At 44.1% G+C, this 26,190-nt stretch overlaps 3 protein-coding genes across 8 annotated transcripts in view; all 3 read right to left on the minus strand.

Annotated features, from left to right (window-relative positions):
* Positions 1–1,496: 1,496 nt before the first annotated feature.
* On the minus strand, positions 1,497–4,797 carry LOC115123699 (polyubiquitin-C). Its single transcript, XM_029653058.2, is given in 7 exon segments — positions 1,497–2,041; positions 2,044–2,109; positions 2,112–2,150; positions 2,153–2,829; positions 2,831–3,212; positions 3,215–3,456; positions 4,691–4,797. Coding segments are annotated over 6 exon segments (1,785 nt in total). The 5' UTR covers positions 3,450–3,456; positions 4,691–4,797; the 3' UTR covers positions 1,497–1,655.
* A 778-nt stretch (positions 4,798–5,575) lies between these two features.
* On the minus strand, positions 5,576–15,260 carry tpst2 (tyrosylprotein sulfotransferase 2). 4 transcript variants are annotated; one of them, XM_029653056.2, is made up of 7 exons: positions 13,771–13,874; positions 12,668–13,081; positions 12,265–12,510; positions 11,417–11,573; positions 11,090–11,250; positions 10,781–10,979; positions 5,576–7,073 (listed from the first exon to the last, which is right to left on the minus strand). In XM_029653056.2, the coding sequence occupies exons 2-7, from the start codon at positions 12,883–12,885 to the stop codon at positions 7,035–7,037; spliced, it is 1,020 nt and encodes a 339-aa protein (XP_029508916.1). In that variant the 5' UTR covers positions 12,886–13,081; positions 13,771–13,874; the 3' UTR covers positions 5,576–7,034. The 4 variants fall into 4 exon arrangements, with proteins under 4 accessions (XP_029508916.1, XP_029508915.1, XP_029508914.1 ...); XM_029653055.2 differs by lacking the exons at positions 5,576–7,073; positions 13,771–13,874 and adding exons at positions 10,031–10,686; positions 15,120–15,260; XM_029653054.2 differs by lacking the exon at positions 5,576–7,073 and adding an exon at positions 10,031–10,686.
* A 960-nt stretch (positions 15,261–16,220) lies between these two features.
* Positions 16,221–26,190, minus strand: part of LOC115123700 (seizure 6-like protein) — a 261,744-nt gene continuing 251,774 nt past the window's right edge. For 2 of the 3 annotated variants that reach the window (XM_065017380.1, XM_065017382.1), the window contains 5 exons: positions 25,934–26,128; positions 24,924–24,959; positions 18,048–18,162; positions 17,310–17,415; positions 16,221–16,997 (listed from right to left, as the gene is read on the minus strand). In XM_065017380.1, coding sequence (XP_064873452.1) covers positions 16,968–16,997; positions 17,310–17,415; positions 18,048–18,162; positions 24,924–24,959; positions 25,934–26,128 — 482 coding nt within the window. In that variant the 3' untranslated portion in view covers positions 16,221–16,967. The remainder of the gene's footprint in view (positions 16,998–17,309; positions 17,416–18,047; positions 18,163–24,923; positions 24,960–25,933; positions 26,129–26,190) is intronic. The other variant, XM_065017381.1, reaches the window with a different exon arrangement.

Consider the following 26,190-nt stretch of genomic DNA (forward strand, 5'->3'; position numbering starts at 1 on the left):
ACTCAGTAAAATCAAAATGTTTGCATTTTGTTCAGTATACCTGCTCTCAACCTGATTGCTCAGCCATGAAAAGCCAACTGACATTTATCTGCATTGCTTGCCGTTTAGAGGTTTAGGGCTGGGTTTCTGCATAACCACTGATATCGGCCGTTGTAAAAAGGGCTTTATAGTGATTGGATATACAGTTGAAGTCGGTAGTTTACATACACCTTAGCCAAATACATTTAAACTCAGCTTTTCACAATTCCAGATATTTAATCCTAGTAAGAATTCCATGTCTTAGGTCAGATAGGATCACCACTTTATTTTAAGAATGTGAAATGTCCAAATGATAGAGAATTATTTCTTTCAGCTTTTATTTCTTTCATCACATTCCCAGTGGGTCAGAAGTTTACATACACTCAATTTGTATTTGGTAGCATTGCCTTTAAATTGTTTAACTTGGGTCAAACATTTCAGGTAGCCTTTCACAAGCTTCCCACAGTAAGTTCCGTGTATTTTGGCCCATTCCTCCTGACAGAGCTGGTGTAACTGAGTCAGGTTTGTAGGCCTCCTTGCTCACACTTTTTCAGTTCTGCCCACAAATATTCTATAGGATTGAGGTCAGGGCTTCGTGATGGCCACTCTTTTCCTCCCTCATGACATCTATTTTGTGAAGTGCACCAGTCCCTCCTAGAGCAAAGCACCCCCACAACATGATGCTGCCACCCCGTGCTTCACGGTTGGGATGGTGTCCTTCAGCTTGCAAATATAACGGTCATTATGGCCAAACAGTTCCATCAGACCAGAGAACAATTTCTCCAAAAGTACCATCTTTGTCCCCATGTGCAATTGCAAACCGTAGTCTGGCTTTATGGCGGTTGTGGAGCAGTGGCCTTTACCGTTCTGGGATTGATTAGCACTATTCACACCAAAGTACGTTCACGTCTCCTTCCTGAGTGGTATGACGGCTGCGTGGTCCCATGGTGTTCATACTTTTAGCTCAGAGGTTTCTAATGCAATTACATAATTTCCTGGAATTTTCCAAGTTGTTTAAAGGCACAGTCAACTTACTGTCTTGTACACCTCTGACCCACTGGAATTGATAGTGAAATAATTTGTCTGTTAACAATTGTTAAAATGACGTGTCGTACACAAAGTAGATGTCCAAACTGACTTGCCAAAACTTGTGTTAAGAAATTTGGGGTGTTTGAGAAACTAGTTCTAATATCTCCAACCGAAGTGAATGTAATCTTCCGACTCCAACTGTATAGCGTACCGCCAAATACACCACCTATAGTTAACATCAAGACCGTATAATAGTTATTCACTTAAAAGACTAAAAGCTAAAGGTATTTAAATTAGGTTTAACAGAGGCAGTTGTAGTTATGCGCTGAGGCAGTGGTACTTCAAATTAGAAACTGGCAAAACAATGCAACTAATACAACCAGGTGCTATTGAAATAGGTAAATATTTTACTACAAAAAAGAACCAGATAATATCAGGAATGCTTGAACTTTATTGATTTTTTTTTTTTTTTTTTTAAGAGCTGGGGATTAGGGTGGAGGGGAAGTCAGGGGTGGGATTGGAGTGAGGTCAAAAGGTGGGGTTGGAGGTTAGGAGGGAATTTGGGATGAGGGAAATTGGGGTTAAGATGTGACATTGTTAGAGTAGAACTAGTTGCCTCCACGAAGACGCAGGACCAGGTGAAGGGTGGACTCCTTCTGGATGTTGTAGTCGGACAGGGTGCGGCCATCTTCCAGCTGCTTGCCGGCAAAGATCAGACGCTGCTGGTCTGGGGGGATGCCCTCCTTGTCCTGGATCTTGGCCTTGACGTTCTCGATGGTGTCACTGGGCTCAACCTCGAGGGTGATGGTCTTACCAGTCAGGGTTTTAACGAAGATCTGCATACCTCCCCTCAGACGGAGCACAAGATGGAGGGTGGACTCCTTCTGGATGTTGTAGTCGGACAGGGTGCGGCCATCTTCCAGCTGCTTGCCGGCAAAGATCAGACGCTGCTGGTCTGGGGGGATGCCCTCCTTGTCCTGGATCTTGGCCTTGCGTTCTCGATGGTGTCACTGGGCTCAACCTCGAGGGTGATGGTCTTACCAGTCAGGGTTTTAACGAAGTACCTCCCCTCAGACGGAGCACAAGATGGAGGGTGGCTTCATGTTGTAGTCGGACAGGGTGCGGCCATCTTCCAGCTGCTTGCCGGCAAAGATCAGGCTGCTGGTCTGGGGGATGCCCTCCTTGTCCTGGATCTTGGGACGTCGATTGTCACTGGGCTCAACCTCGAGGGTGATGGTCTTACCAGTCAGGGTTTTAACGAAGATCTGCATACCTCCCCTCAGACGGAGCACAAGATGGAGGGTGGACTCCTTCTGGATGTTGTAGTCGGACAGGGTGCGGCCATCTTCCAGCTGCTTGCCGGCAAAGATCAGACGCTGCTGGTCTGGGGGGATGCCCTCCTTGTCCTGGATCTTGGCCTTGACGTTCTCGATGGTGTCACTGGGCTCAACCTCGAGGGTGATGGTCTTACCAGTCAGGGTTTTAACGAAGATCTGCATACCTCCCCTCAGACGGAGCACAAGATGGAGGGTGGACTCCTTCTGGATGTTGTAGTCGGACAGGGTGCGGCCATCTTCCAGCTGCTTGCCGGCAAAGATCAGACGCTGCTGGTCTGGGGGGATGCCCTCCTTGTCCTGGATCTTGGCCTTGACGTTCTCGATGGTGTCACTGGGCTCAACCTCGAGGGTGATGGTCTTACCAGTCAGGGTTTTAACGAAGATCTGCATACCTCCCCTCAGACGGAGCACAAGATGGAGGGTGGACTCCTTCTGGATGTTGTATGGTGCGGCCATCTTCCAGCTGCTTGCCGGCAAAGATCAGACGCTGCTGGTCTGGGGGGATGCCCTCCTTGTCCTGGATCTTGGCCTTGACGTTCTCGATGGTGTCACTGGGCTCAACCTCGAGGGTGATGGTCTTACCAGTCAGGGTTTTAACGAAGATCTGCATACCTCCCCTCAGACGGAGCACAAGATGGAGGGTGGACTCCTTCTGGATGTTGTAGTCGGACAGGGTGCGGCCATCTTCCAGCTGCTTGCCGGCAAAGATCAGACGCTGCTGGTCTGGGGGGATGCCCTCCTTGTCCTGGATCTTGGCCTTGACGTTCTCGATGGTGTCACTGGGCTCAACCTCGAGGGTGATGGTCTTACCAGTCAGGGTTTTTAACGAAGATCTGACCTCCCCCTCAGACGGAGCACAAGATGGAGGGTGGACTCCTTCTGGATGTTGTAGTCGGACAGGGTGCGGCCATCTTCCAGCTGCTTGCCGGCAAAGATCAGACGCTGCTGGTCTGGGGGGATGCCCTCCTTGTCCTGGATCTTGGCCTTGACGTTCTCGATGGTGTCACTGGGCTCAACCTCGAGGGTGATGGTCTTACCAGTTAAGGTCTTCACAAAGATCTGCATCTTGATGCTGGGGGAAGAGAATCATGTTAGACCAAACTACTCAAACCTAAAATAAAATATAAAATAAACCAGGCTATAAATACACATTATAGGTACCAATCTAGTATTCATAACAATTCTGAGATGCAGTGGGTCAACTTCTAAATAGGGTAGAGCAAAGCTCCTCCCATTGGAGGTAGTACTCAGCTGACGTTTACAGCAGTTCGCCTCAGGTGCCACCATTTTACAACAAGCTCCACGTAGTGGCTGTCATTTTGTCATAAAACCTTAGTCGAGTCCTGAGGTAATGACAAGCTTAGCTGACATTTTAGTCTATGGGGATGTGTTTTTATTTGCAGTCTAAACGTAATATTTTGTCATAAATTAACCTCCCCTACGACCATTTTACAACAACATATATTACCACTACTGCCCGATAAACCAAATTGGGATTATCGCTGGGTTTATGTCTCGAGCGCGATGTTTTTCGGAATGCGTTAGTAAATTCATTTTGGCTATCTACTCCGATTTAGGAGCACTTGTCTGAGTATGCCAGAGCGCATGAACTGATGAATTTACAAACTGGCAACACTTAAATATTGCCGGTGTTTAAAAACGCGTAATTAATTAAGTTGCTAGCAGCACAGTTAACGTTTGTCACCAATGCTCTAGACAACATAAACAGCCTAAGCAGCTCTACTAGGTCGAGTAAAATGGTCAGAGTGCGGGGTTCTCATTCGTGTCTGGAAGTAGCTAGCAAGCTAGCCAACGTTAGCCAGTTGGCAGTCAAGCCCCCAAGCTGTGATGCCAGAACGCTCTGATCAACCCTAATCCTCGCTCCGTGAGCGAAACGCACTGAATTTACGAACGGACAATCTGACAATACTCTGAATTTACGAACACCCAGAGAACACTGGCACTCAGGATTGCATTTACAAAAACACCCACTGTTAACGTTAGCCTTCCCCTCCATCTATATCAATATCTAGCTTGAAGGGTTATCCAATGACTAACTACTGTTGAGCGCCTCGTTTTAGCTTGTTAGGAAGCTAGCCAAGACCATATCCAGCCAGCTAACTTTGAGTAAATATATACTGTAGTTGGCTAAAGCTACCAGAAAGTTAACTCATCTATCGTCGACGTCTATTCGTACATCCCCAATAAGAATAGGAAAAACAATGAACTACCAATTAACATTACGCTGAACTAAGGGTCTCTGTGAAAAATGTTTTAATGCTCATTTTGGATAATAACCTACTTACAAACAAATGATCAACGACGCTGCTCTTCAATCTTCAGGAAACGAGTCTGTTATCGCAAACAAAGGGCTGTGTCATTTATACATTGCCGGGTACGTAATCCCTCCACCATTACACCATATGGAACTATAAACTGCGGATTTTCAAAAAATATCCTTAACCATATGGATTGTGGATAAAATGGACTAACTCCACGACGTGTATGACATTCCAAATGTTCTATATGAATGTTTAATTTTTAAGAAATTGTGTAAGAATGGTCATATAAAAGAAGTCGTACATTGGCGGAGGTAGAAATGTGCAAAAAGAGTGAGTCGACGTTCTCTAGCAACGCGCTGAGCAGTCAAAGCGAATCCAGTCACAGATGTCGCAGTATTAACCTTAACAGCTAGTAAAATCGGATTGTGTTTTAGATAGTTATGAATTTATGTCAGAAACAGTGACGGAGCCAGAAATTCGTTGGTGGGTGGGCATGCAAACATTTGGGTGCGTATAGCCATAGAAGCACAGTGACATATGCCTCAATGCAGTCATATTAGTAGGTTATTAAGGGGTCTTTCAGTCAGTTATTTTTGTCAACCCGTCCTCTGAGAGTGATTGTCAATCCAGTTAATCTGTTCTGTTATATTTAACCAACAATGACTAACCCAATACACTTCTTGGTTTGACTTCTATCTGATGATGTTTGCATGTTTAGGTAAAAAGACAAACCATGTTCTGTTTGGAACACTTACAAGTAACAAGCTTCTTTTTTTTCTTTTTTTTAACCCAGGACCACTCTTGCTTCAGTAACACCTACAGTTTTGCTACATTTTCAAGCAGCAGTGTAGTTAGTGTAGGAGATCAACCAGGGAACAGTTTTTGAATCAAAGAAAGCAAAGAAGAATGTAACAGGGATTTGACAGTTTATTTTAGGTCATAACATTGATTTAATAGAAACAAATTATTTACAGCATGGATCAATTCTACACAAACAGGCACAGTCATTCTTCCCACCTCCTTATAAAATACTCCTATCCTAACATCAACCAGCCTATATCTAGTTAGTCTCGTGGCACAGTCATTCCCCACTTCCCACCTCCTTATAAAATACTCCTATCCTAACATCAACCAGCCTATATCTAGTTAGTCTCGTGGCACAGTCATTCCCCACTTCCCACCTCCTTATAAAATACTCCTATCCTAACATCAACCAGCCTATATCTAGCTAGTCTCGTGTTGCAATGAGGACCCCAGTGTCCTATTTGGAACGTGAAGTCACAAGCTCGACTGGTCGGCTACTGCATAGCAATCTAGTGGTGCCAAAAGCCCTGGTCTGCCCTAGAAAGCTTATCTAAATTTCAATCGCCAAAACTGACAGTTTTTTGAGAGGGACGCTCGTTTTGGGCAATAAAATTAGATTATTATGATGATGTTCGATGCCCACTATGAATTATTTTAAAGTTTGCTACAAATCAAGATAATTAGTTAAATAGTGATCCATTCTGACTACTACATTTGTTGTCACACAGGACCACGTGCTGACATATCAATCACGGGCCTGCAGGCTATGAGGTGGATTGCGCCTTCTTGCCATAGACATTAAGGTTGACTCTCCCAGGCAGGATGAAAATGATTACATCAATCCTTTACATGATCCTTTGCTAGTTATGTCCACATTCACCAAGATTCTTAGCAATCTTTTGGTGCCATTCATCCCCATTCAGCTATATGGCATGCTTCAAATTCAAATACTTCCGGCTTCATGCGCCATCAGGACATTTCCATAGGAATACGTCTACTGGTTTATGGTTGCCATACCTCCAAAATCACATCATTGTCACGCCTCTCTTGGAGGTCTGGAGAATTTTGTATTGCAAAGACGGTTTGAATTGTCCGTTGATTTTGATTGGATGTTACATTTCAAGAACCCTCCCCCCAATTGCCAGTAGAAGGGGTGTGTTATGTGCCTCACCGTTTTCCATCCAGTTAGTTGTTGCCTATGTTAGTAAGTGCTAGTTTTCAAATTATCAAGTGTGGCCGACAGTCTGCAATTTATATTTAAATGGTAAGTCAAACGTCACAACTTGAGCCCTTCACGGTATGAATTTGAAGCCTGAGCCTTACCCATGCCTGTGACGTTCAGGCCCTACCCTACCCAGGCCCGATTGCTGCTGCCAAATTTAAGGCCCAATCCAGCCCTTCCCGAAACCCGAAATCAGAAATATCTTCCTGGGTTAGTAAATCCATTAGCTGCTCCTCAGCTAGCACCCAATTGACTACATTCACTCCTTGAAGGAGAGCTCTCCTTGTCCTCGAATTGCCCAGAATGCACCGCACGGCCCACTGACGTAGCATGGGCAACGATTCAAATGGAGTTTCCCATCTCCTCAAAGTATATCTGGCTCTGGTCAACGAATGAAGAGACATGAGAGAGCAGTTAGTTGTGTTACATTATACTTTTTGGGAAATAAACCTGTTTTATATTTGACGAGGTTTACGTACCTCTGTTATGATCTTATATATGACTGCACTGCACAGCAGAGCAGAGCATTGAGCAAATTACTTATCTTCAAAATGTTAGTGATCAATTTAGTAATACCTGAGCCCTACCCATACCCTAGTTATTTAAAAACAGGTCTTATCCTGCCCTAACCCAATGTATAACGTCGGGCCTGTTGGGATAGGGTAGCAGAGCTCGGCAACACCTACTAAACTGCTCTGGTGACAGTCTGATTTTTTTTTAAACATCAGACTGTTACTATGGTTACCTCATGGATCATCAGTATGATCGAAGTCGCCCACAAAATGACGCAATAGTCTTTACAAGCCAGAATGTTGAATACAATTATATTTACACTTACTTTACCGGTTGTACATGCTGTTGGTCCTTTTGGCGGTAGGAGGTGGAGATGGGCTATCCACAACAAAGGGTTGTTTAGACAACTTTTTGTGGTGCTTGTGGGTTCTGTCACTTGTATTTTCAATCTCTTTACGCATAGCATGTGATGCACAATATGTCAGCAATAGCCGAATGTAACCGAACATAATCGACTGAAGCATGCATCGCAATCAGCTGTGGTTTGGTTAGGCTCAGTTACCTCTCAATTAGCTGTGGTTTGGTTAGGCTCAGTTACCTCTCAATCAGCTGTCGTTTGGTTTTTTGCCCGGTTACCTCTCAATCAGCTGTGGTTTGGTTAGGCTCAGTTACCTCTCAATCAGCTGTGGTTTGGTTAGGCTCAGTTACCTCTCAATCAGCTGTGGTTTGGTTAGGCTCAGTTACCTCTCAATCAGCTGTGGTTTGGTTAGGCTCAGTTACCTCTCAATCAGCTGTGGTTTGGTTAGGCTCAGTTACCTCTCAATCAGCTGTAGTTTGGTTAGGCTCAGTTACCTCTCAATCAGCTGTGGTTTGGTTAGGCTCAGTTACCTCTCAATCAGCTGTGGTTTGGCTAGGCTCAGTTACCTTTCAATCAGCTGTGGTTTGGTTAGGCTCAGTTACCTCTCAATCAGCTGTGGTTTGGTTAGGCTCAGTTACCTCTCAATCAGCTGGGGTTTGGTTAGGCTCAGTTACCTCTCAATCAGCTGGGGTTTGGTTAGGCTCAGTTACCTCTCAATCAGCTGTGGTTTGGTTAGGCTCAGTTACCTCTCAATCAGCTGGGGTTTGGTTAGGCTCAGTTACCTCTCAATCAGCTGTGGTTTGGTTAGGCTCAGTTACCTCTCAATCAGCTGTGGTTTGGTTAGGCTCAGTTACCTCTCAATCAGCTGGGGTTTGGTTAGGCTCAGTTACCTCTCAATCAGCTGTGGTTTGGTTTTTGCCCGGTTACCTCTCAATCAGCTGTGGTTTGGTTAGGCCCAGTTACCTCTCAATCAGCTGTGGTTTGGTTAGGCTCAGTTACCTCTCAATCAGCTGTCGTTTGGTTTTTGCCCGGTTACCTCTCAATCAGCTGTGGTTTGGTTAGGCTCAGTTACCTCTCAATCAGCTGTGGTTTGGTTAGGCTCAGTTACCTCTCAATCAGCTTTGGTTTGGTTAGGCTCAGTTACCTCTCAATCAGCTGGGGTTTGGTTAGGCTCAGTTACCTCTCAATCAGCTGGGGTTTGGTTAGGCTCAGTTACCTCTCAATCAGCTGGGGTTTGGTTAGGCTCAGTTACCTCTCAATCAGCTGTGGTTTGGTTAGGCTCAGTTACCTCTCAATCAGCTGGGGTTTGGTTAGGCTCAGTTACCTCTCAATCAGCTGGGGTTTGGTTAGGCTCAGTTACCTCTCAATCAGCTGTGGTTTGGTTAGGCTCAGTTACCTCTCAATCAGCTGGGGTTTGGTTAGGCTCAGTTACCTCTCAATCAGCTGTGGTTTGGTTAGGCTCAGTTACCTCTCAATCAGCTGTGGTTTGGTTAGGCTCAGTTACCTCTCAATCAGCTGTGGTTTGGTTAGGCTCAGTTACCTCTCAATCAGCTGTGGTTTGGTTAGGCTCAGTTACCTCTCAATCAGCTGTGGTTTGGTTAGGCTCAGTTACCTCTCAATCAGCTGTGGTTTGGTTAGGCTCAGTTACCTCTCAATCAGCTGGGGTTTGGTTAGGCTCAGTTACCTCTCAATCAGCTGTGGTTTGGTTTTTGCCCGGTTACCTCTCAATCAGCTGTGGTTTGGTTAGGCCCAGTTACCTCTCAATCAGCTGTGGTTTGGTTAGGCTCAGTTACCTCTCAATCAGCTGTCGTTTGGTTTTTGCCCGGTTACCTCTCAATCAGCTGTGGTTTGGTTAGGCTCAGTTACCTCTCAATCAGCTGTGGTTTGGTTAGGCTCAGTTACCTCTCAATCAGCTGTGGTTTGGTTAGGCTCAGTTACCTCTTAATCAGCTGGGGTTTGGTTAGGCTCAGTTACCTCTCAATCAGCTGGGGTTTGGTTAGGCTCAGTTACCTCTCAATCAGCTGGGGTTTGGTTAGGCTCAGTTACCTCTCAATCAGCTGTGGTTTGGTTAGGCTCAGTTACCTCTCAATCAGCTGTGGTTTGGTTAGGCTCAGTTACCTCTCAATCAGCTGTGGTTTGGTTAGGCTCAGTTACCTCTCAATCAGCTGTGGTTTGGTTAGGCTCAGTTACCTCTCAATCAGCTGTGGTTTGGTTAGGCTCAGTTACCTCTCAATCAGCTGTGGTTTGGTTAGGCTCAGTTACCTCTCAATCAGCTGTGGTTTGGTTAGGCTCAGTTATATTGTGCAAGTGTTTGTAACCTGCGAATTACATCAGTATTGAACATTTTATCCAGAAATACCAACCATATACAGACCAGCGTACTGAAAGTCTGGCTAATAACGTTTGTGGATATTTTGTCTCAGATTACCTCCTACATAAGGAAAAAATCAGCAGACAACAGGTAAAGTAAGTTAAAAATAAGTTTATTCAACATTCTGACTTGTAATTGGATTGTTCAGGAATGCTGAGCCTACATGTTAGAGATGATTGTGTAAGTAATTCATTCTTGGATTCTCAAAGAGCCTATTTTTTCCCTTGTCTCCATTCATCCACATGGCTGCTGGCGGCACTTTGATATCACCAAAAATATAGTGAAGATTGGCCATTATTTTGTTTTTGTAAGGACCCCCAAAAAATGGAGGTAAGTAAACACATTTTGGAAATGTAAAAAAACGATATAATATACTTTTCTCCATTGTACATCACTTCTTCCTATCAATGAGGTCTAGAGCACATGCATGGTTATGCCATCTGACTGTGCTTGGTGCTTAGCCACCAGCCTTTTGGTTGATGCTGTTGTCTTCCCTGAGAGGATAATCAGGGGTCATAGGTCAGCGGTGACCGTTGTTCCAGGCGCTGACCCTGTCACCTCTCTGTCTGTGAACCTTTCATGGACATCTAAAGAAGGATGTAGACAGAACCAACACTTATCAGTTCTATACTAAAAACAGTCAATCAGCAGTCGCCTAGACATTGAGGATAGGTGGTTTTTCTGTTAGACACCAGAGGATGTCCTTTCTGATGTTGTCTTGCTACAGGAGTTTTAAAGTCTCCCCTCAGAAGCTACAGAGAGAGGACATAAGGTTAACATCAGCAAAAACCTGTGTGTGTGTGTGTGTGTGTGTGTGTGTGTGTGTGTGTGTGTGTGTGTCCGTACCCTTTGTGTGTTGTTGAGGAACTGTGGGTCAGACTGTCCGTAGTTAGGTGGGTTGGCTCTGGGGTCGTAGCCTAGTCTCCCCAGCATGGGGGCGATAGCGTCCATGTCTGCCATTACGTCTGGGGGCATGTGACCTACCCACCGAGTCAGAGCGTCTAAGTTCACGGGCCTCATCACCTGGTCTGTGGACCGTTCCGTTCTGTGACACAAACACACATGAATAAACACACACCAAAAGAGCAAGACTCCTCTGAGTCTTTGTGATGTAGCATGGCCTTGTCATCTTCTCTGATATTCACTGATACACACTTTGACAGTGAGACTCCTCCAGGTTTTCCTATAGCCTCTTCATGGTGCAGAACCCCCTCGTGCCACGGCAGACCCAGGAACTTTAGCACTGTCTGCAGGGTGGAGCGAGGGTGGAGGACCAGCCTCTCATACCTCACAGCCAGGCACCTCTTACTGCCCACCTACACACACACACACACACACACACACACATGGTTGGTCATCACTTTCCACCTAAACACACACACACAAAGACGCACACTCACACAGATGCAGGCACAGATGCACTGCATGCACACACACACGTCAGGCACCACTCTCAGCCCACCTAAACAGATACACACACACCTGAGTGCACTGTGTCAGCATGGCCTGTGTGGCTCGGCTCCACTTGGCCAGGCAGTCCCTATAGCTGGAGAGGTCAAAGCCACCGATCGTCACGCGACGCGAAATCATAGAGTACACCGCCGCTCGGCCATCTCTCAGCATCAGCAGGAACTTAGAGCTGTAGAAAGAGAGAGAGGAAGGACGTAGAGGTGTGGCGGGATAGAGGAGGGAGAGAAAAGTGGAGGAGAAAGTACATTACAACTTTCCACCGCACTACTCATAATCCTACCTAACACTGGTTTCAGGCCTGGAGAGGAGGCGGAGTCAGTGAAAAAGTATATAAGTTATCTCCTGTTCTGTCAGGACTTTGACCTCTGGTAAACAGTCATATGATGTGTTCTCTTCTGTAGGAGGTAACCAGGCTGCCTAGTGACTCACTAATGAGTTGTACTGTCTATATGGCTCACATGAGTCAGCATGTGAAAAGCCACACTCGATCACACCCTTATGTGTGGTGACATAGGCTTTTGGGTTAGTGTACACTCTCATAAAAAAGGTTATATCTAGAACATAAAAGGGTTCTTCGGCTGTCCCAATAGGAGAACCCTTTGTAAAATCCTTTTTTGGTTCCAGGGAGAATCATTTTGGGTTCCATGTAGACCTCTGTGGAAAGGGTTCTACATGGAACCCCAAAAGGTTCTACTTGGAACCAAAAGGGTTCTACCTGGAACCCAAGAAGGGCTATCAAAGGGTTATCCTATTGGGACAGCTGAAGAACACTTTTAGGTTCTAGATTGCACCTTCTTTTCTAAGAATATATGTGTCTCGTGATGGAGGTGTGTGTGTATAGTAAAGTAAGTCAGACCTACTTGGGAAAAAGGTGAGCGAGGTACTTAGCGCTCTTCAATGTAAAGGGGTCTTTATTGCAGAGTAGAGGTGCTGGCTCCCCATGTCCTGCTATGATTTGAAGGAGGAAGGCAGTGACCGCTCGGTCCAGGACCTTGGTGCTGACCCCCTCCTTCTCAGCAGCCCAGCCCAGCTTAAGGCCCAGTATCCTGGGCACGACCCTCGTCTCCTCCCCACACCGCACCGCAGGGTGGGCGTCCAGCATGGCCCTACACAGTGTGGGAAATAAGACAGAGATCAAAATGACAGGGTACAGAGGTAAATACATACAGTATATAACCATATTGAGTGTCAGAATAATACAAGTTCAGTACATTGGTAAATACAAGTAAATAAGTACTCTCCTCCTCCTTTCTCTTGTCATACCTCATCAGGGTGGTCCCGGAGCGAGGCACCCCTCCCACAAACACCAGGGGAATGTCAGAACTGACCCTCCACCCGTCCCGGACCAGCACGGTCACAGGTTCGCCCGCACCCTGGGATGGCTGCCGGCAGGGTAGACAGAAACGCAGGAACTGGGTCAGGGTGGAGATTCCACCCAGGATCAGGAGCCCTGTTAACACCCTCCGTGCTGACACACGCATCACTGATGGAGATGGTTATGCTTGGTCATGGTCTCTTGGTCATGGTCTCTTGGTCATGGTCTCTTAGTCATGGTCTCTTGGTCATGGGCAGGAGGCCAACTGTGTATGCTGCTATTTTAACCAGATTTTTTTTGTAGAACAGATTTTAAGTTTCAGTGAGACTGACCTTGTTGAAGTAAAGGTAGAGAGGTACTTTCTGGAATAGAGGGAGAGAAACAAGAGGGACAGGAAATTGTACATCTCATATTTAAACACTACTGTTTTGAGCTTCATAAAAACTTCTCTCTGCTAGGAGCACTGCAGAACACTCGTGTGTTTATCTGAGAGGAACTGGTCTGGCAGGTTCTTAAAAATGTCCACTTCCTCCTCATACTGTATCTCTGCAACAGCCTGGGAATGTTTTTTGATTTACTACAGAAATCTTACTACAAACACACCCAGGGCCTATTCCTGCACAGGTCAAATCTTTTCATGGAAATTAAATGGAAAACTTTGTTTGTGGGATCATGATGCAAATATCAAAAATAAGGGTAATGCAGGGGATTCAAACAAACCTCTTGTCTGGTCACGCTCTGTGTTGCAGCAGAGTTACAACTATATTATTATTCCCCAAGTCAGTGCCTGTCTCAGTAAATATGAAATGCAAACTTTATATGGTCTTATCTGGGATTCTAGAACCTTCGCTGTCACTCCAGTAATCACAGTCAGAAATAGAACACAGATATACAGATAGACCAACCTACTCAGAGAGAGAGAGAGGGAAGGTGGAGGGGACAGAGTGAGAAAAGGACGACAGTTGAAAGACACAAACATGCAAGAAAAGGAAAACAAAGTACACAATCTGTTAACATAAAAAGAGAGAGCGAGAGAGAATGTTTTCTGTACCTTAACGGACGGAAGAGGAAGCTGAACTGTGGTGTTCTAGTTTGAGTGTGAAGCCCAGTGCAGAACAGAGTGAGTTTATGGGGACGGAAGGAAGAATGAAGTAGTTAGAAAAGAGAGGAGAGGTTGAAGCATTGTCAGGACTGATTTCTCTGACCCAGTAGGCCTTATTCTGTTTTTATCTCCATGCTAGAGAGGACAGAAGTCACCTCACTGGGCACAATGTCAATTCAACTTCAATTCCACGTTGGTTCAACGTAATTACATTGCAATGACTTGGAAACAATGTTGATTCAACTAGTGTGTGCCCAGTGGGACCATTGCAACTTCCATGATGACTTTAATTTAATTCGAATGACAAATCTCCCCTGACACTAACCCATAATTAAAGCTGCAATATGTCACTTTTGGGGCGACCCTACCAAATTCGCATAGAAAAGAGAGTTATATATATATATCTTTCATTCTCATTTAAAGCATGTCTAAGAAGTGGTAGATCTGTTATTCTATGTGCACTATTTCTATGCTTCCCTGTTCTTGAGTTTTTGTGTCTTTTGCTTTCAGTTTTGTACGCCAACTTCAAACAGCTGAAAATACAATATTTTTGATTATCGAAAATATGTTTCACAGTTGTTTAGATGGTACAATGATTCTCTATATTATACTTGCTTGTTTGGTCACAAACTGAAATTAGGTGACCTATTAGAATTTGAGCAACCAGGAAATGACAGAGCAATTTATGCATAGTGCACCTTTAGGAACAAATAACTCATATACTTGCTCCAGTTCTGAGGGTATAGCATCTATTTTTGTATGCTTATTGTGACTGCTTTTGGTTGCAACGCTCAGTCACTGTTTGAATGTTAAATGACGAGACAGAGGCATTGATGCGAGTAACCAGTCTTGTTCAGTAGATCACAGAGTTGCAGTAATGAACATTTACCAACAGATGACATCACTGTGCCATCTTACACCCATAACAGCCACTCCTGCCTTTACGCATACACACACAAACACTGAAAACATAGGGCTTTCTTTGAGTCTGACCCCCTATTCAGCTGTTTTGTTGGTTAATCACACACACAAACATACACCCTAAGAACGATAGCACCCACTTGTTTTCAAATCTTTGCTGCTAAGAAAATAACTGTTTTTGCAACAGTAACTTTCTATTTGGAAAAACAGGTAGTAACAAGAAGTACTGAAACATGAAGTAGCTACTGTGTTTTTGAGGCTGTTGTGTTTGTATGAAAGCGAACCAGTTTCAACAGAAACAGAAACTATGTCACCACCGGAGTGTGTGTGAGAGACAGAGATTGCACAATAGTTGAAAAATAAGTTGTTTTACCTACCAGGTAGTGCTTCCAGAAACAGAGCCTGTGAAGAAGTATTCAGATACAGCATGTGTGGGACTGTATGGTATTGTTGAATTAGCCAGAATGGAGAGACATGTTATTTCCTTCATGTTCCAAGTGGTAAACAATTGTTCCATGTTATGCGTAGTGACATAGTGACTGTTGTGACTGTTTCTAGCTCTTGTAGGATCATCCCCAGCTCTCGAAGAAATAACAGATGACAAAGACAAGTGGTTTTTTTTTTTTAGAAAGATTCTCTTATACTTTTTATTTGACCATTTATTTCAGGAAATCAGTAACATGGTACATATTTTATTTTTTTTCTTCTCAAAATGAAAATGTACATGAATTAATCTGCAAAAAATATCACATTTACATCAAAATAAATACATAATCTGGTGCCGGTCATTTCTGGTGTTGTTATGGTTGGTTGGTAAGCTTGCACATGGAAGGTCAGTTACTATGGTAAAACCAGTACTACATACTGTTCTAAGACAAGGCCTTAGAAATGCAGGAAAATGGGGCCCAGACAGGAAGAGATAGTAACCTCACTTCCTCTGACAGATTCTAAGGTGCCAATTTACCCCTACGTTTTACATCTCAATAGACCCCATTCATGTACCAATACTTTAGTTCCCTTTGCTTCTATCCTCTCCTCTCTCTGCCACCCCTTCCATACCTCTCACCCATCATCCTCCTTCTGTCTCCCTCTCTCCCCACCTATTCCTTCCCCTCTGTCCCTCCCTCTGTCCCTGTATTTGATAGCTAATAGTAGACACATGAGTAAATAGTGTTTGTCTCTTTATGTCCCAACGCCTGCAAACCCTGTTCACAGTGGGTGTTTCTCAATATGCTGCTGCCATGCTCCACACTCTCATGCTCCGAGGACGTTCTCTTGAGTACATTCTTGCAAGGACGAGAGTGTGGAGAATGCATACAAATGTACATTTGAGAAGCACTGCGCACTCCCGTTCTATTGTATTAACTTTGACCAATACAGACAAAACACAAACTACATAAAGCAAACCCAAGCTTGTAATTATCAGCTAGCTATATGTGAATCATATTAATCTAGCTAGCCAGCTAGTTGTACCCCCAAAAAAAAAAAAAACTAAATGTTATGAAGGGTGGATGGCCAACATTAGCTACAAATTCTTTGTGGATAACAGTAGCTAGCTAAAGTTAGCTACCAATTCTTCATCAGTTAGCCTGCAGTCTATGCACACTACTACAGTGGATATTCTAGGCAGTTAAATATGCCAAAATGAACAAGATCAAGATAAAATATTGTAGTCAGGCAACATATGAGATGTGAGTGGGCAACTTTTCATTCCAAAGTCGGAGTTCATTTTCTCTCGGTTCAGCTCAAAACCAGCCGCCATTGATTTCAAGAAATGTTGCGTTGTTTTTTATGTGATTGGGTCAACAATCCTGGGAATATTTCAGTTGAAGCTTGCGTTGATGCACACTTCGAAATGTTTACAAGCAAATTACGCACCCCATTTCGCATACTTTGATTTGGACTGATACTCCAACCATGCTCAGAGAATGGTAGTAAGAATATTGAGAAACACCCAGTATCTCCTGTCCTCTCTTCCTATTTTCTCCCCCTCTCCTCTCCTCTCCTCTCCACTCCATTCCTTTTCCTACTCATCTTCCCTCTCGCTGTTTCCTCTTTCTGTGATTGGAGGACAGGGTCATGGGGGGAAGGGGCAGATCTATAGTCAGTCTGTATTTACATCACTTCCTTTTTGGTGGGGCTGAGGAGGAGAAAGGGTAGGGAGTGGGTTTGGTTGGGTGGGTGGAAGCTTCTTCATTTTGGGATTCTGACAGTTGAGAAAGTCATCATATTGATACCTCATATTCACGGGTGTCCTGAGAGAGGGAGAGAAATCATTTTTATATTTGTATTATTTAACTAGGCAAGTCAGTTAAGAACAAATTCTTATTTACAATGACAGCCTATCCCGGTCAAACCCCAACGACGCTGGGCCAATTGTGGGCCGCCCTATGGGACTCCCAATCAAGACCGGTTGTGATACAGGCTGGAATCGAACCTGGGTCTGTAGTGATGCCTCTAGCACTGCCATGCAGTACCTTAGACCGCTGTGCCACTGCAGAACCCAGTATTAAATTCCCTCCTGTCTCATACAATGACTATGTTTGTATGTGTGTATACTTCCTCACCCCTCCTGTCTCGTAGAGTGGGTTGTCAAACTCGCTCTCCACTGTGATCTGGCTGTAGGGGTGTGGGTGGATGAGTGGCAGCCGCAGGGTGGGGTTGTAGCGACATCTGGTGGCCAAGAGAGGAACAGCAGTGTGTCAGGACTAAAAAAAAAATATGACACCACTGTTTCCATGAGCAGAGAGAGAGAGAACTGAGCAGGATAAAGAATATTACTGTTCTCATGTGAGTCACTTGCCTCATTAATTTGGAGCCTATTTAATGAGTTGAAACTTTGGAATGTTGAAGATAGAATTGTCACATGTAGAGCAGCTGACAAGATTCCCTTTTCTACATGACAGAATAATGTCTGTTCTTCACAATACATTTCCATCTGAATGTTCTGTAACCTTGTGACATATGCTATTCAACCATAACCAAGGTTGCACAGTCAGATGGGAAGGTAACCAGGGCAGTTTGTGTTTATTCAATTGTCATAGATTTTCCATATGACCATTGATGAACAATATTGCTTTGAAATGGAATTGAATACAAAATATTCAGCTCCAGTGTATTCAAGTAAGTCGAGTTCAGGGACACCCATTCACTGGGCAACAAATGGGATTATATTATATGTTTTAAAAAATGAAAGCGGTATTTGCTACTTCGATTGATCCAATGATAATCTAAATAGGTCACTGTGTTGAACAGGTCCACTGGTGTGTAGAGGTGTTTTGAGGTGATAGGGAGTGTAGTCTTACCGTGTGACGTAGACATAGGCTCCTCCCAGCAGCACGGAGAGCAAAAGTACAAGGATGAAGATAGCTAATGCCATGTTACCTCCATCCATACCTGACCCGGCAGCTGCTTCCGCAACTGGAGGGGAGGGGAGAGATGGAGAAAGGGAAGGAGAAGGTAGGTAAGGGGAGGGCATGACAGCGAAAGGGAAGGAGGTAGGTAAGGGGAGAGCATGACAGCGAAAGGGAAGGAGAAGGTAGGTAAGGGGAGAGCATGACAGCGAAAGGGAAGGAGAAGGTAGGTAAGGGGAGAGCATTACAGCGAAAGGGAAGGAGAAGGTAGGTAAGGGGAGAGCATGACAGCGAAAGGGAAGGAGAAGGTAGGTAAGGGGAGAGCATGACAGCGAAAGGGAAGGAGAAGGTAGGTAAGGGGAGAGCATGACAGAGAAAGGGAAGGAGAAGGTAGGTAAGGGGAGAGCATGACAGCGAAAGGGAAGGAGAAGGTAGGTAAGGGGAGAGCATGACAGCGAAAGGGAAGGAGGAAGAGAGATAACTTCAGTTCAGTCCCAGTGAAAAGGTGGTAATAATAGAGCATTACAGAGGCAGAAAATATCAAAGCTAATCAGACAATTAACAAAGGGGTCGTTCACGTTGGCATTTTGGAAAAATGTTACTTCATTTTTCTAGATTTGTATTTATTTAGATATATTTGGGTACCTTCCCATCCTGAAGGTAAATGGCTTTACATGTGTTTTACCATTATAATTACACTGTGCCACCAGTAGGAGTTGTAACATCAATGATACTAACATCAATGATAATAATATCAATGATACTAACATCAATGATACTAACATCAATGATACTAACATCAATGAGATGTTTTAGGTCAATTTGTTTGTAAATGGAGGCCACAAATACTCAAATCTAATGCCATCAATCCTTTAAAGATCCTGAACAGTCATTCTGAAAAGTACTTTTCTTTCATGGCTAACTACCAGGAAGTTTGAAAAGTCAGGCTGAGTGGCCGGGGAGCTTACATTTATGAGCTCGCCTTGACAGACAGCTCTTTGAAAGGCCTATATCAAGCAACTTGGATGCAGTGAGCAGTGTTGCTGTAAAATCATCTCAAGCAAATTCGGTGATATACAAAGCAACACAAACAACATTGAAATTGCATTAATTATATTATTTATTTTTATAAACATCTCCCTTTTGGCATGTCTCTTGTGATGCGGTTTATAGCAGCACTAACTGATGTGTTGACTTGACAGCTGTGTCTGAGTTTTGAACAACCCTTCCCCCCTTTAGTTCCATGCTGTCTGAAGATCTAGCTGGCCAGTAACTAGCTAATACCAGACACAGATCAAATCAAAAATCTAATTGTATTTGTCACATGTGCCGAATACAATGCTACTTACAAGCCCTTAAACAATGCAGTTAAGACAAACATGTGTTAATTCTTATGGCTTAGATCCCGCTAACGGGGTCGATATGACAACAGTCAGTGAAAGTGCATGGCGTCAAATTCAAAACAACAGAAATCTCACAATTAAAATTCCTCAAATATAGAAGTAATTTACACCATTTTAAAGATAAACTTGTTGTTAATCCCACCACAGTGTCCGATTTCAAAAAGGCTTTACAGTGAAAGCACACCAAACAATTATGTTAGGTCAGCACCTAGTCACAGAAAAACACAGCCATTTTTTCCAGCCAAAGAGAGGAGTCACAAAAAGCATAAATATAAATAAATTAATCACTAACCTTTGATGATCTTCATCAGATGACACTCATAGGACTTCATGTTACACAATATATGTATGCTTTGTTCGATAAAGCTCATATTTATATACAAAAATCTGAGTTTACATTGGCGCGTTATGTTTAATAGTTCCAAAACATCCGGTGATTTTGCAGAGAGCCTCATCGATTTACAGAAATACTCATCATAAACTTTAATATGAAGATACAAGTGTTATGCACAGAATTAGAAATATACTTCTCCTTAATGCAACCGCTGTGGCAGATTCTTTTTTAACTTTACGGAAAAAGCAAACCATGCAATAATCTGGGTACAGCGCTCAGACAACAAATCAAGCCATACAGATATCCTCCATGTTGGAGTCAACAGAAGTCAGAAATAGCGTTATAAATATTCACTTACCTTTGATGATCTTCATCAGAATGCAATTTCAGGAATCCCAGTTCTACGATAAATGTTTGATTTGTTCGATTAAGTCCATAATTTATGTCCAAATACCTCCTTTTTGTTGGCGCGTTTAGCCCAGTAATCCAAATTCATGATGCGCGAGCAGGCGAAAAGTCAAAAAGTTCCGTTACAGTCCGTAGAAACATGTCAAAACGAGGTATAGAATCAATCTTTATGATGTTTTTATCATAAATCTCCAATAATGTTCCAACCGGAGAATTCCTTTGTCTTCAGAAATGCAATGGAACTCAAGCTAACTCTCACGTGAACGCGCGTGGTCAGCTCATGCCTCTCTGCCAGACCACTGACTCATTCAGCTCCCATTCCCTCCTCATTCACAGTAGAAGCATCAAACAAGGTTCTAAAGACTGTTGACATCTAGTGGAAGGCTTAGGAAGTGCAATTTGACCCCATAGACACTGTATATTCGATAGGCAAAGAGTTGAAAAACTACAAACCTCAGATTTCCCACTTCCTGGTTGGATTTTTTCTCAGGTTTTTGCCTGCCATATGAGTTATGTTATACTCACAGACATCATTCAAACAGGTTTAGAAACTTCAGAGTGTTTTTTTATCCAAATCTACTAATAATATGCATATATTAGCAACTGGGCCTGAGTAGCAGGCAGTTTACTCTGGGCACCTTATTCATCCAAGCTATTCAATACTGCCATCAGCCATAAGAAGTTTTAAGAAAGTATTTACTAAATAAACTGAAGTTCAATTTTTTTAAATAAAGAATAAAATAGAAAAAACAACACAATTAAAGAGCAACAATAAAATAACAGTAACGAGGCTATATACAAGGGGGTACCGGTACAGAGTCAATGTGCGAGGTCACAGGTTAGTCTAAGTAATTGAGGTAATAGGCCAAGCAGTTGCCATAACAGGCGGTGATGCAACCATACTCTCGATGGTGCAGCTGTAGATTTTTTGAAGGATCTGAGGACACATGCCAAATCTTTTCAGTCTCCTGAGGGGGAATAGACATTGTCATGCCCTCTTCATGACGGTCTTGGTGTGTTTGGACCATGATAGTTTGGACACCAATGAACTTGAAATTCTCAACCAGCTCCAGCTCTGTTGATGAGAAAGGGGGCGTGCTAGGCCCTCCTTTTGCTGTAGTCCCCGATCATCTCTTTTGTCTTGATCACGTTGAGGGAGAGGTTGTTATCCTGGCATCACATTGCCAGGTCTCTGACCTCCTCCCTATATGATGTCTCATCGTTGTCGGTGATCAGACCTACCACTGTTGTCTTGTCTGAAAACTTAATGATGGTGTTGGAGTCGTGCTTGGCCATGCAGTCATGAGTGAACAAGGAGTACAGAAGTGGACTGAACACGCACCCCTGAGGGGCCCCCGTGTTGAGGATTAGCGTGGCAGATGTGTTGTTACCTACCCTTACCACCTGGGGGCGGCCCATCAGGAAGTCAAGGATCCAGTTGCAGAGGGAGGTGTTTAGTCCCAGGGTCCTTAGCTTAGTGATGAGCTTTGAGGGCACTATGGTGTTGAAAGCTGAGCTGTAGTCAAATGAAATCAAATTTTATTTGTCACATGCGCCGAATACAACAGGTAGACCTTACAGTGAAATGCTTACTTACAAGCCCTTAACCAACGATGCAATTTTAAGAAAATACCTAAAAAAAATAACAATTAAGAGGGGGGAGGTGCAAATATTCTGGGTAGCCATTTGATTTGCTGTTCAGGAGTCTTATGGTTTGGGGGTCGAAGCTGTTAAGAAGCCTCTTGGACCTAGACTTGGCGCTCCGGTACCGCTTGCCGTGGGGTAGCAGAGAGAACAGTCTATGACTAGGGTGGCTGGAGTCTTTGATGATTTTTAGGGCCTCCTTCTGACACCACCTGGTATAGAGGTCCTGGATGGCAGGAAGCTTGGCCCCAGTGATGTACTGGGCCGTATGCACTACCTTCTGTAGTGGTTTGCGGTAGGACGACTGAGCAGTTGCCATACCAGGCAGTGATGCAACCCGTCAGGATGCTCTCGATGGTGCAGCTGTAAAATCTTTTGCGGATCTGAGGACCAATCCCAAATCTTTTCAGTCTCCTGGGGGGAAATAGGTTTTAGTCAATGAATAGCATTCTCACATAGGTGTTCCTTTTGTCCAGGTGGAAAAGGGCAGTGTGAAGTGCAATAGAGATTGCGTCATCTGTGGATCTGTTGGGGCTGTATGCAAATTGTAGTGGGTCTAGGGTTTCTGGGATAGTGGTGTTAATTTGAGCCAGGACCGGCCTTTCAAAGCACTTCATTGCTACAATGATACGGGTCAGTAGTCATTTAGGCAGGTTACCTTGGTGTTCTTGGGCACAGGGACTATGGTGGTCTACTTGAAACATGTTGGTATTACAGACTCGGACAGGGACAGGTTGAAAATGTCAGTGAAAACACCTGCCAGTTGGTCAGTGCATGCTCGGAGTACAAGTCCTGGTAATCCGTCTGGCCCTGCGGCCTTGTGAATGTTGACCTGTTCAAAGGTCTTACTCACATACGGAGAGCTAGATCACACAGTCATCCGGAACAGCTGGTGCTCTCATGCATATTTCAGTGTTGCTTGCCTCGAAGGACGCATAGAAGTCATTTAGCTTGTCTGGTAGGCGCGTGTCACTGGGCAGCTCGTGGCTGTGCTTCCCTTTGTAGTCCGTAATAGTTCCCAAGCTCTGCCACATATGACGAGCATTGGAGCCGTTGTAGTAGGCATTGTGGGATTTCTTATAAGCGTCTGGGTTAGAGTCCCGCTCCTTGAAAGCTACCCTTTAGCTCAATGTGGCTGTTGCCTGAAATCCATGGCTTCTGGTTGAGGTATGTACGTACGGTCACTGTGGAGACGCGGTCATCGTTGCACTTATTGATGAAGCCAGTCACTGATGTGGTGTACTCCTCAATGCCATCGGAAGAATCCGGAACATATTCCAGTCTGTGCTAGCAAAACAGTCCTGTAGCTTAGCATCTGCGTCGTCTGACCACTTCCGTATTGAGCGAGTCACTGGTACTTCCTGCTTTAGCTTTTGCTTGTAAGCAAGAATCAGGAGGATAGAATTATGGTCAGATTTGCCAAATGGGCAAGGGAGAGCTTTGAACGCGTTTCTGTGTGTGGAGTAAAGGTGGTCTAGAGCATCTTGCCGATGCACGGAAAACCCAGCCAGCTGTATTTAATCCATGTTGTCATTAAGCCACGACTCGTGAAACATAAGATATTACAGTTTTTAATGTCCGTTGGTCGGATAGGCTTGATCGGAGCTCATCCAGTTTATTATCCAATGACTACACGTTGGCTAATAGGACTGATGGTAGAGGCGTGTTACCCACTCGCCGTCGGATTCTTACAAGGCACCCCGACCTCCCCTATATCTCCATCTCTTCTTCATGCGAATGACGGGGATTTGGGCCTTGTCCGGTGTGATGTAAATCCTTTACGTCCGACTCGTTAAAGGAAAACTCTTTGTCCAGTACGAGGTGAGTAATCCCTATTCTGATATCCAGAAGCTCTTTTTGGTCAGAAGAGAAGGTGGCAGAAACATTACGTACAATAATAAGTTACAAATAACACAAAAAAACACACACAATAGCACAATTGGTTAGGAGCCCGTAAAACGGCAGCCATCTCCTCTGGCGCCAAGGGGAAACATATAATGATATTTGCCATAGATGAATAGGGTAAACTTTAAATTACATTTGCTGACACCAGTCAGTTAAATTGGTACCATTAGAGTAGCTATCTAGCTATATAAACGACACCCCTCTGCAAACGGCTTCTCCAATGTTGGTTACAAGGCGGTGCTTATTTAAATTAAGTAAGAAAACATCATGGTACCATTGGTGTATTATAAATAGAGTTAAAGTGATGTCACCTTGTCCCCTTAATACATCCAAGTGTTTAACATAGGGGAGGGGACAAGTAATTGTATCATCAATGTAGAAGCAACAGTCATTTTTCATACTTTAGTCATCATACTTTTATCTGGTTTCCTTCAAATATCATCCAATTTCATAAAAAAACATAATTTTGACTGTCATTTAAAAAAATCATTATAAAAAATAATCAAGAATGATCCAATAGTTCAGGTAATTAGGAAGAATAGTGCAGACTGGACAGTAGTTGATTAAAGACATGCTCCGGAACTCTGGCAACTAATAAGTATTTAAACCTTCCGCTTTGGACTGGATGTGCCAATGTGAAGTTCATACATGCATAATCTATCAGCAGAATTAGTGTCTTACCTGCCACAAAATCCCTAGTTTGAAAGCATCTGTTTTTCTGGAAGCTGTGCTGGGCCATTTTCCCTACACTTCCCCTCACGTGGACAGCCCCCTAGCAATTTGAGTTTAACCAATGAGCTTCAGCCCCTCGCCATATGAGTGATAGCTAGCAAGATGCACACACAGCAGAGCGAGAGAGAGAGAAAGCAATGAGGTGGTGCACATATCTGCACATATGTGATGTAGTATGCAATGTTTGGGGAACACTTTTGGCTTGTGAGCACTACTTTCAGAACTACTAGCTAAAAAGTATACAAAAGTACTGGAGAATCACTTTAAGCCACTAATGTATGTACAAATAAAGATCTGATTTAACAGATAGACAGACAGACAAAGACAGAAAAATATGCAGAAAAACAGACACAGACAGACAGACAGGCAGGCTCACAGAGTCAGAAAGACAGACAGACTCACCTTCCAAAGCATGGTTGCCAAAGCAGTCATGGTTGGCTGCAAGACATCAGACATTCTTTCAGACATTGACAGGTTAGGTAAGGTATATCATAGCACTGGTGGCAGGTACACTATATAAATACACAAGTATGTGGACACCCCTTCAAATTAGTGGATTCGGCCATTTCACCCACACTCGTTGCTGACAGGTGTATAAAATCTGGGTTTGGCGGATGCCAGGAGAACGCGACCTGCCCCAATGCATAGTGACACCTGTAAAGTCTGGTGAAGGAGGAATAATGGTCTGGGGCTGTTTTTTATGGTTCGGGCCCCTTAGTTCCAGTGAAGGGAAATCTTAACCCTACAGCATACAATGATATTCTAGATGATTCTGTGCTTCCAACTTTGTGGCAACAACTTGGGGAAGGCCAATTCCTCTTTCAGCATGACAATGCCCCCATGCACAAAGCGAGGTCCATACAGAAATGGTTTGTTGAGATCGGTGAGGAAGAACTTGACTGGCCTGCACAGAGCCCTGACTTGAATCCAATTGAACACCTTTGGGATGAATTGGAATGCCGACTGCGAGCCAGGCCTAATCGCCCCAAAATCAGTGCCCGACCTCACTGATGCTCTTGTGGCTGAATGGAAGCAAATCCCTGCAGCAATGTTCCAACATCTAGTGGTAAACCAACTCCATATTAATGCCCATGATTTTGGAATTAGATGTTTGACGAGCCGGTGTCCACATATTTTTGGTCATGTAGTGTATGTCTAGTGCTGCGTCCATTCATTCTTTATATAGTTACACTACTTCTGACCACAGCCCAGCAATCTTTGTCAACTACAGAGAGGAGGAACTACCAACATGGCTGCCTAGAGCTGCATGCAGAGGGACATACTGAAATACCATTACTAAAACAAGCACCAATGGCTACATCAGTGTTTATGTGGAAAGTCATGGTGAGGAATGTTCCCTTCCATGCAGGTCTGCAGGGGTGGTATGTGGGTGCATGACAGCTGGGTCTCACCCCTGCACAGAGGGAGTGGTCCGCTCCAAAATGACGGATTTCCCAGGATACACTTGATGGCGACCTCGCCGATGATCTCATAACCTTGGTAACAGACGAAGGTGAGCGACTCGCCGGGCAGGTAGAGACGCTTGGACAGGACCTGGTACCCGTTGTCAGGAAGACCAGGGTTCTCACAGGAAACAGATTCCTCCGCTGGAGAGAGGGAGGGAGAGGGAGGGAGAGAGAGAGAGAGAGAGAGAGAGAGAGAGAGAGAG

The sequence above is a fragment of the Oncorhynchus nerka genome, linkage group LG4 (genome assembly GCF_034236695.1).
Source record: "Oncorhynchus nerka isolate Pitt River linkage group LG4, Oner_Uvic_2.0, whole genome shotgun sequence".
Lineage (NCBI taxonomy): Eukaryota > Metazoa > Chordata > Actinopteri > Salmoniformes > Salmonidae > Oncorhynchus > Oncorhynchus nerka.

Excerpts from the sequence above, each read along its gene's own strand:
- tpst2 (XM_029653055.2), bottom strand. The coding sequence starts at position 12,885 with ATGCGTGTGTCAGCACGGAGGGTGTTAACAGGGCTCCTGATCCTGGGT. Across the intron at positions 12,511-12,667 it reads TCCGGGACCACCCTGATGAG|GGCCATGCTGGACGCCCACC; the intron begins GTATGACAAGAG and ends CACACTGTGTAG. Across the intron at positions 11,574-12,264 it reads CTCGCTCACCTTTTTCCCAA|CTCTAAGTTCCTGCTGATGC; the intron begins GTAGGTCTGACT and ends CTCTTTCTACAG.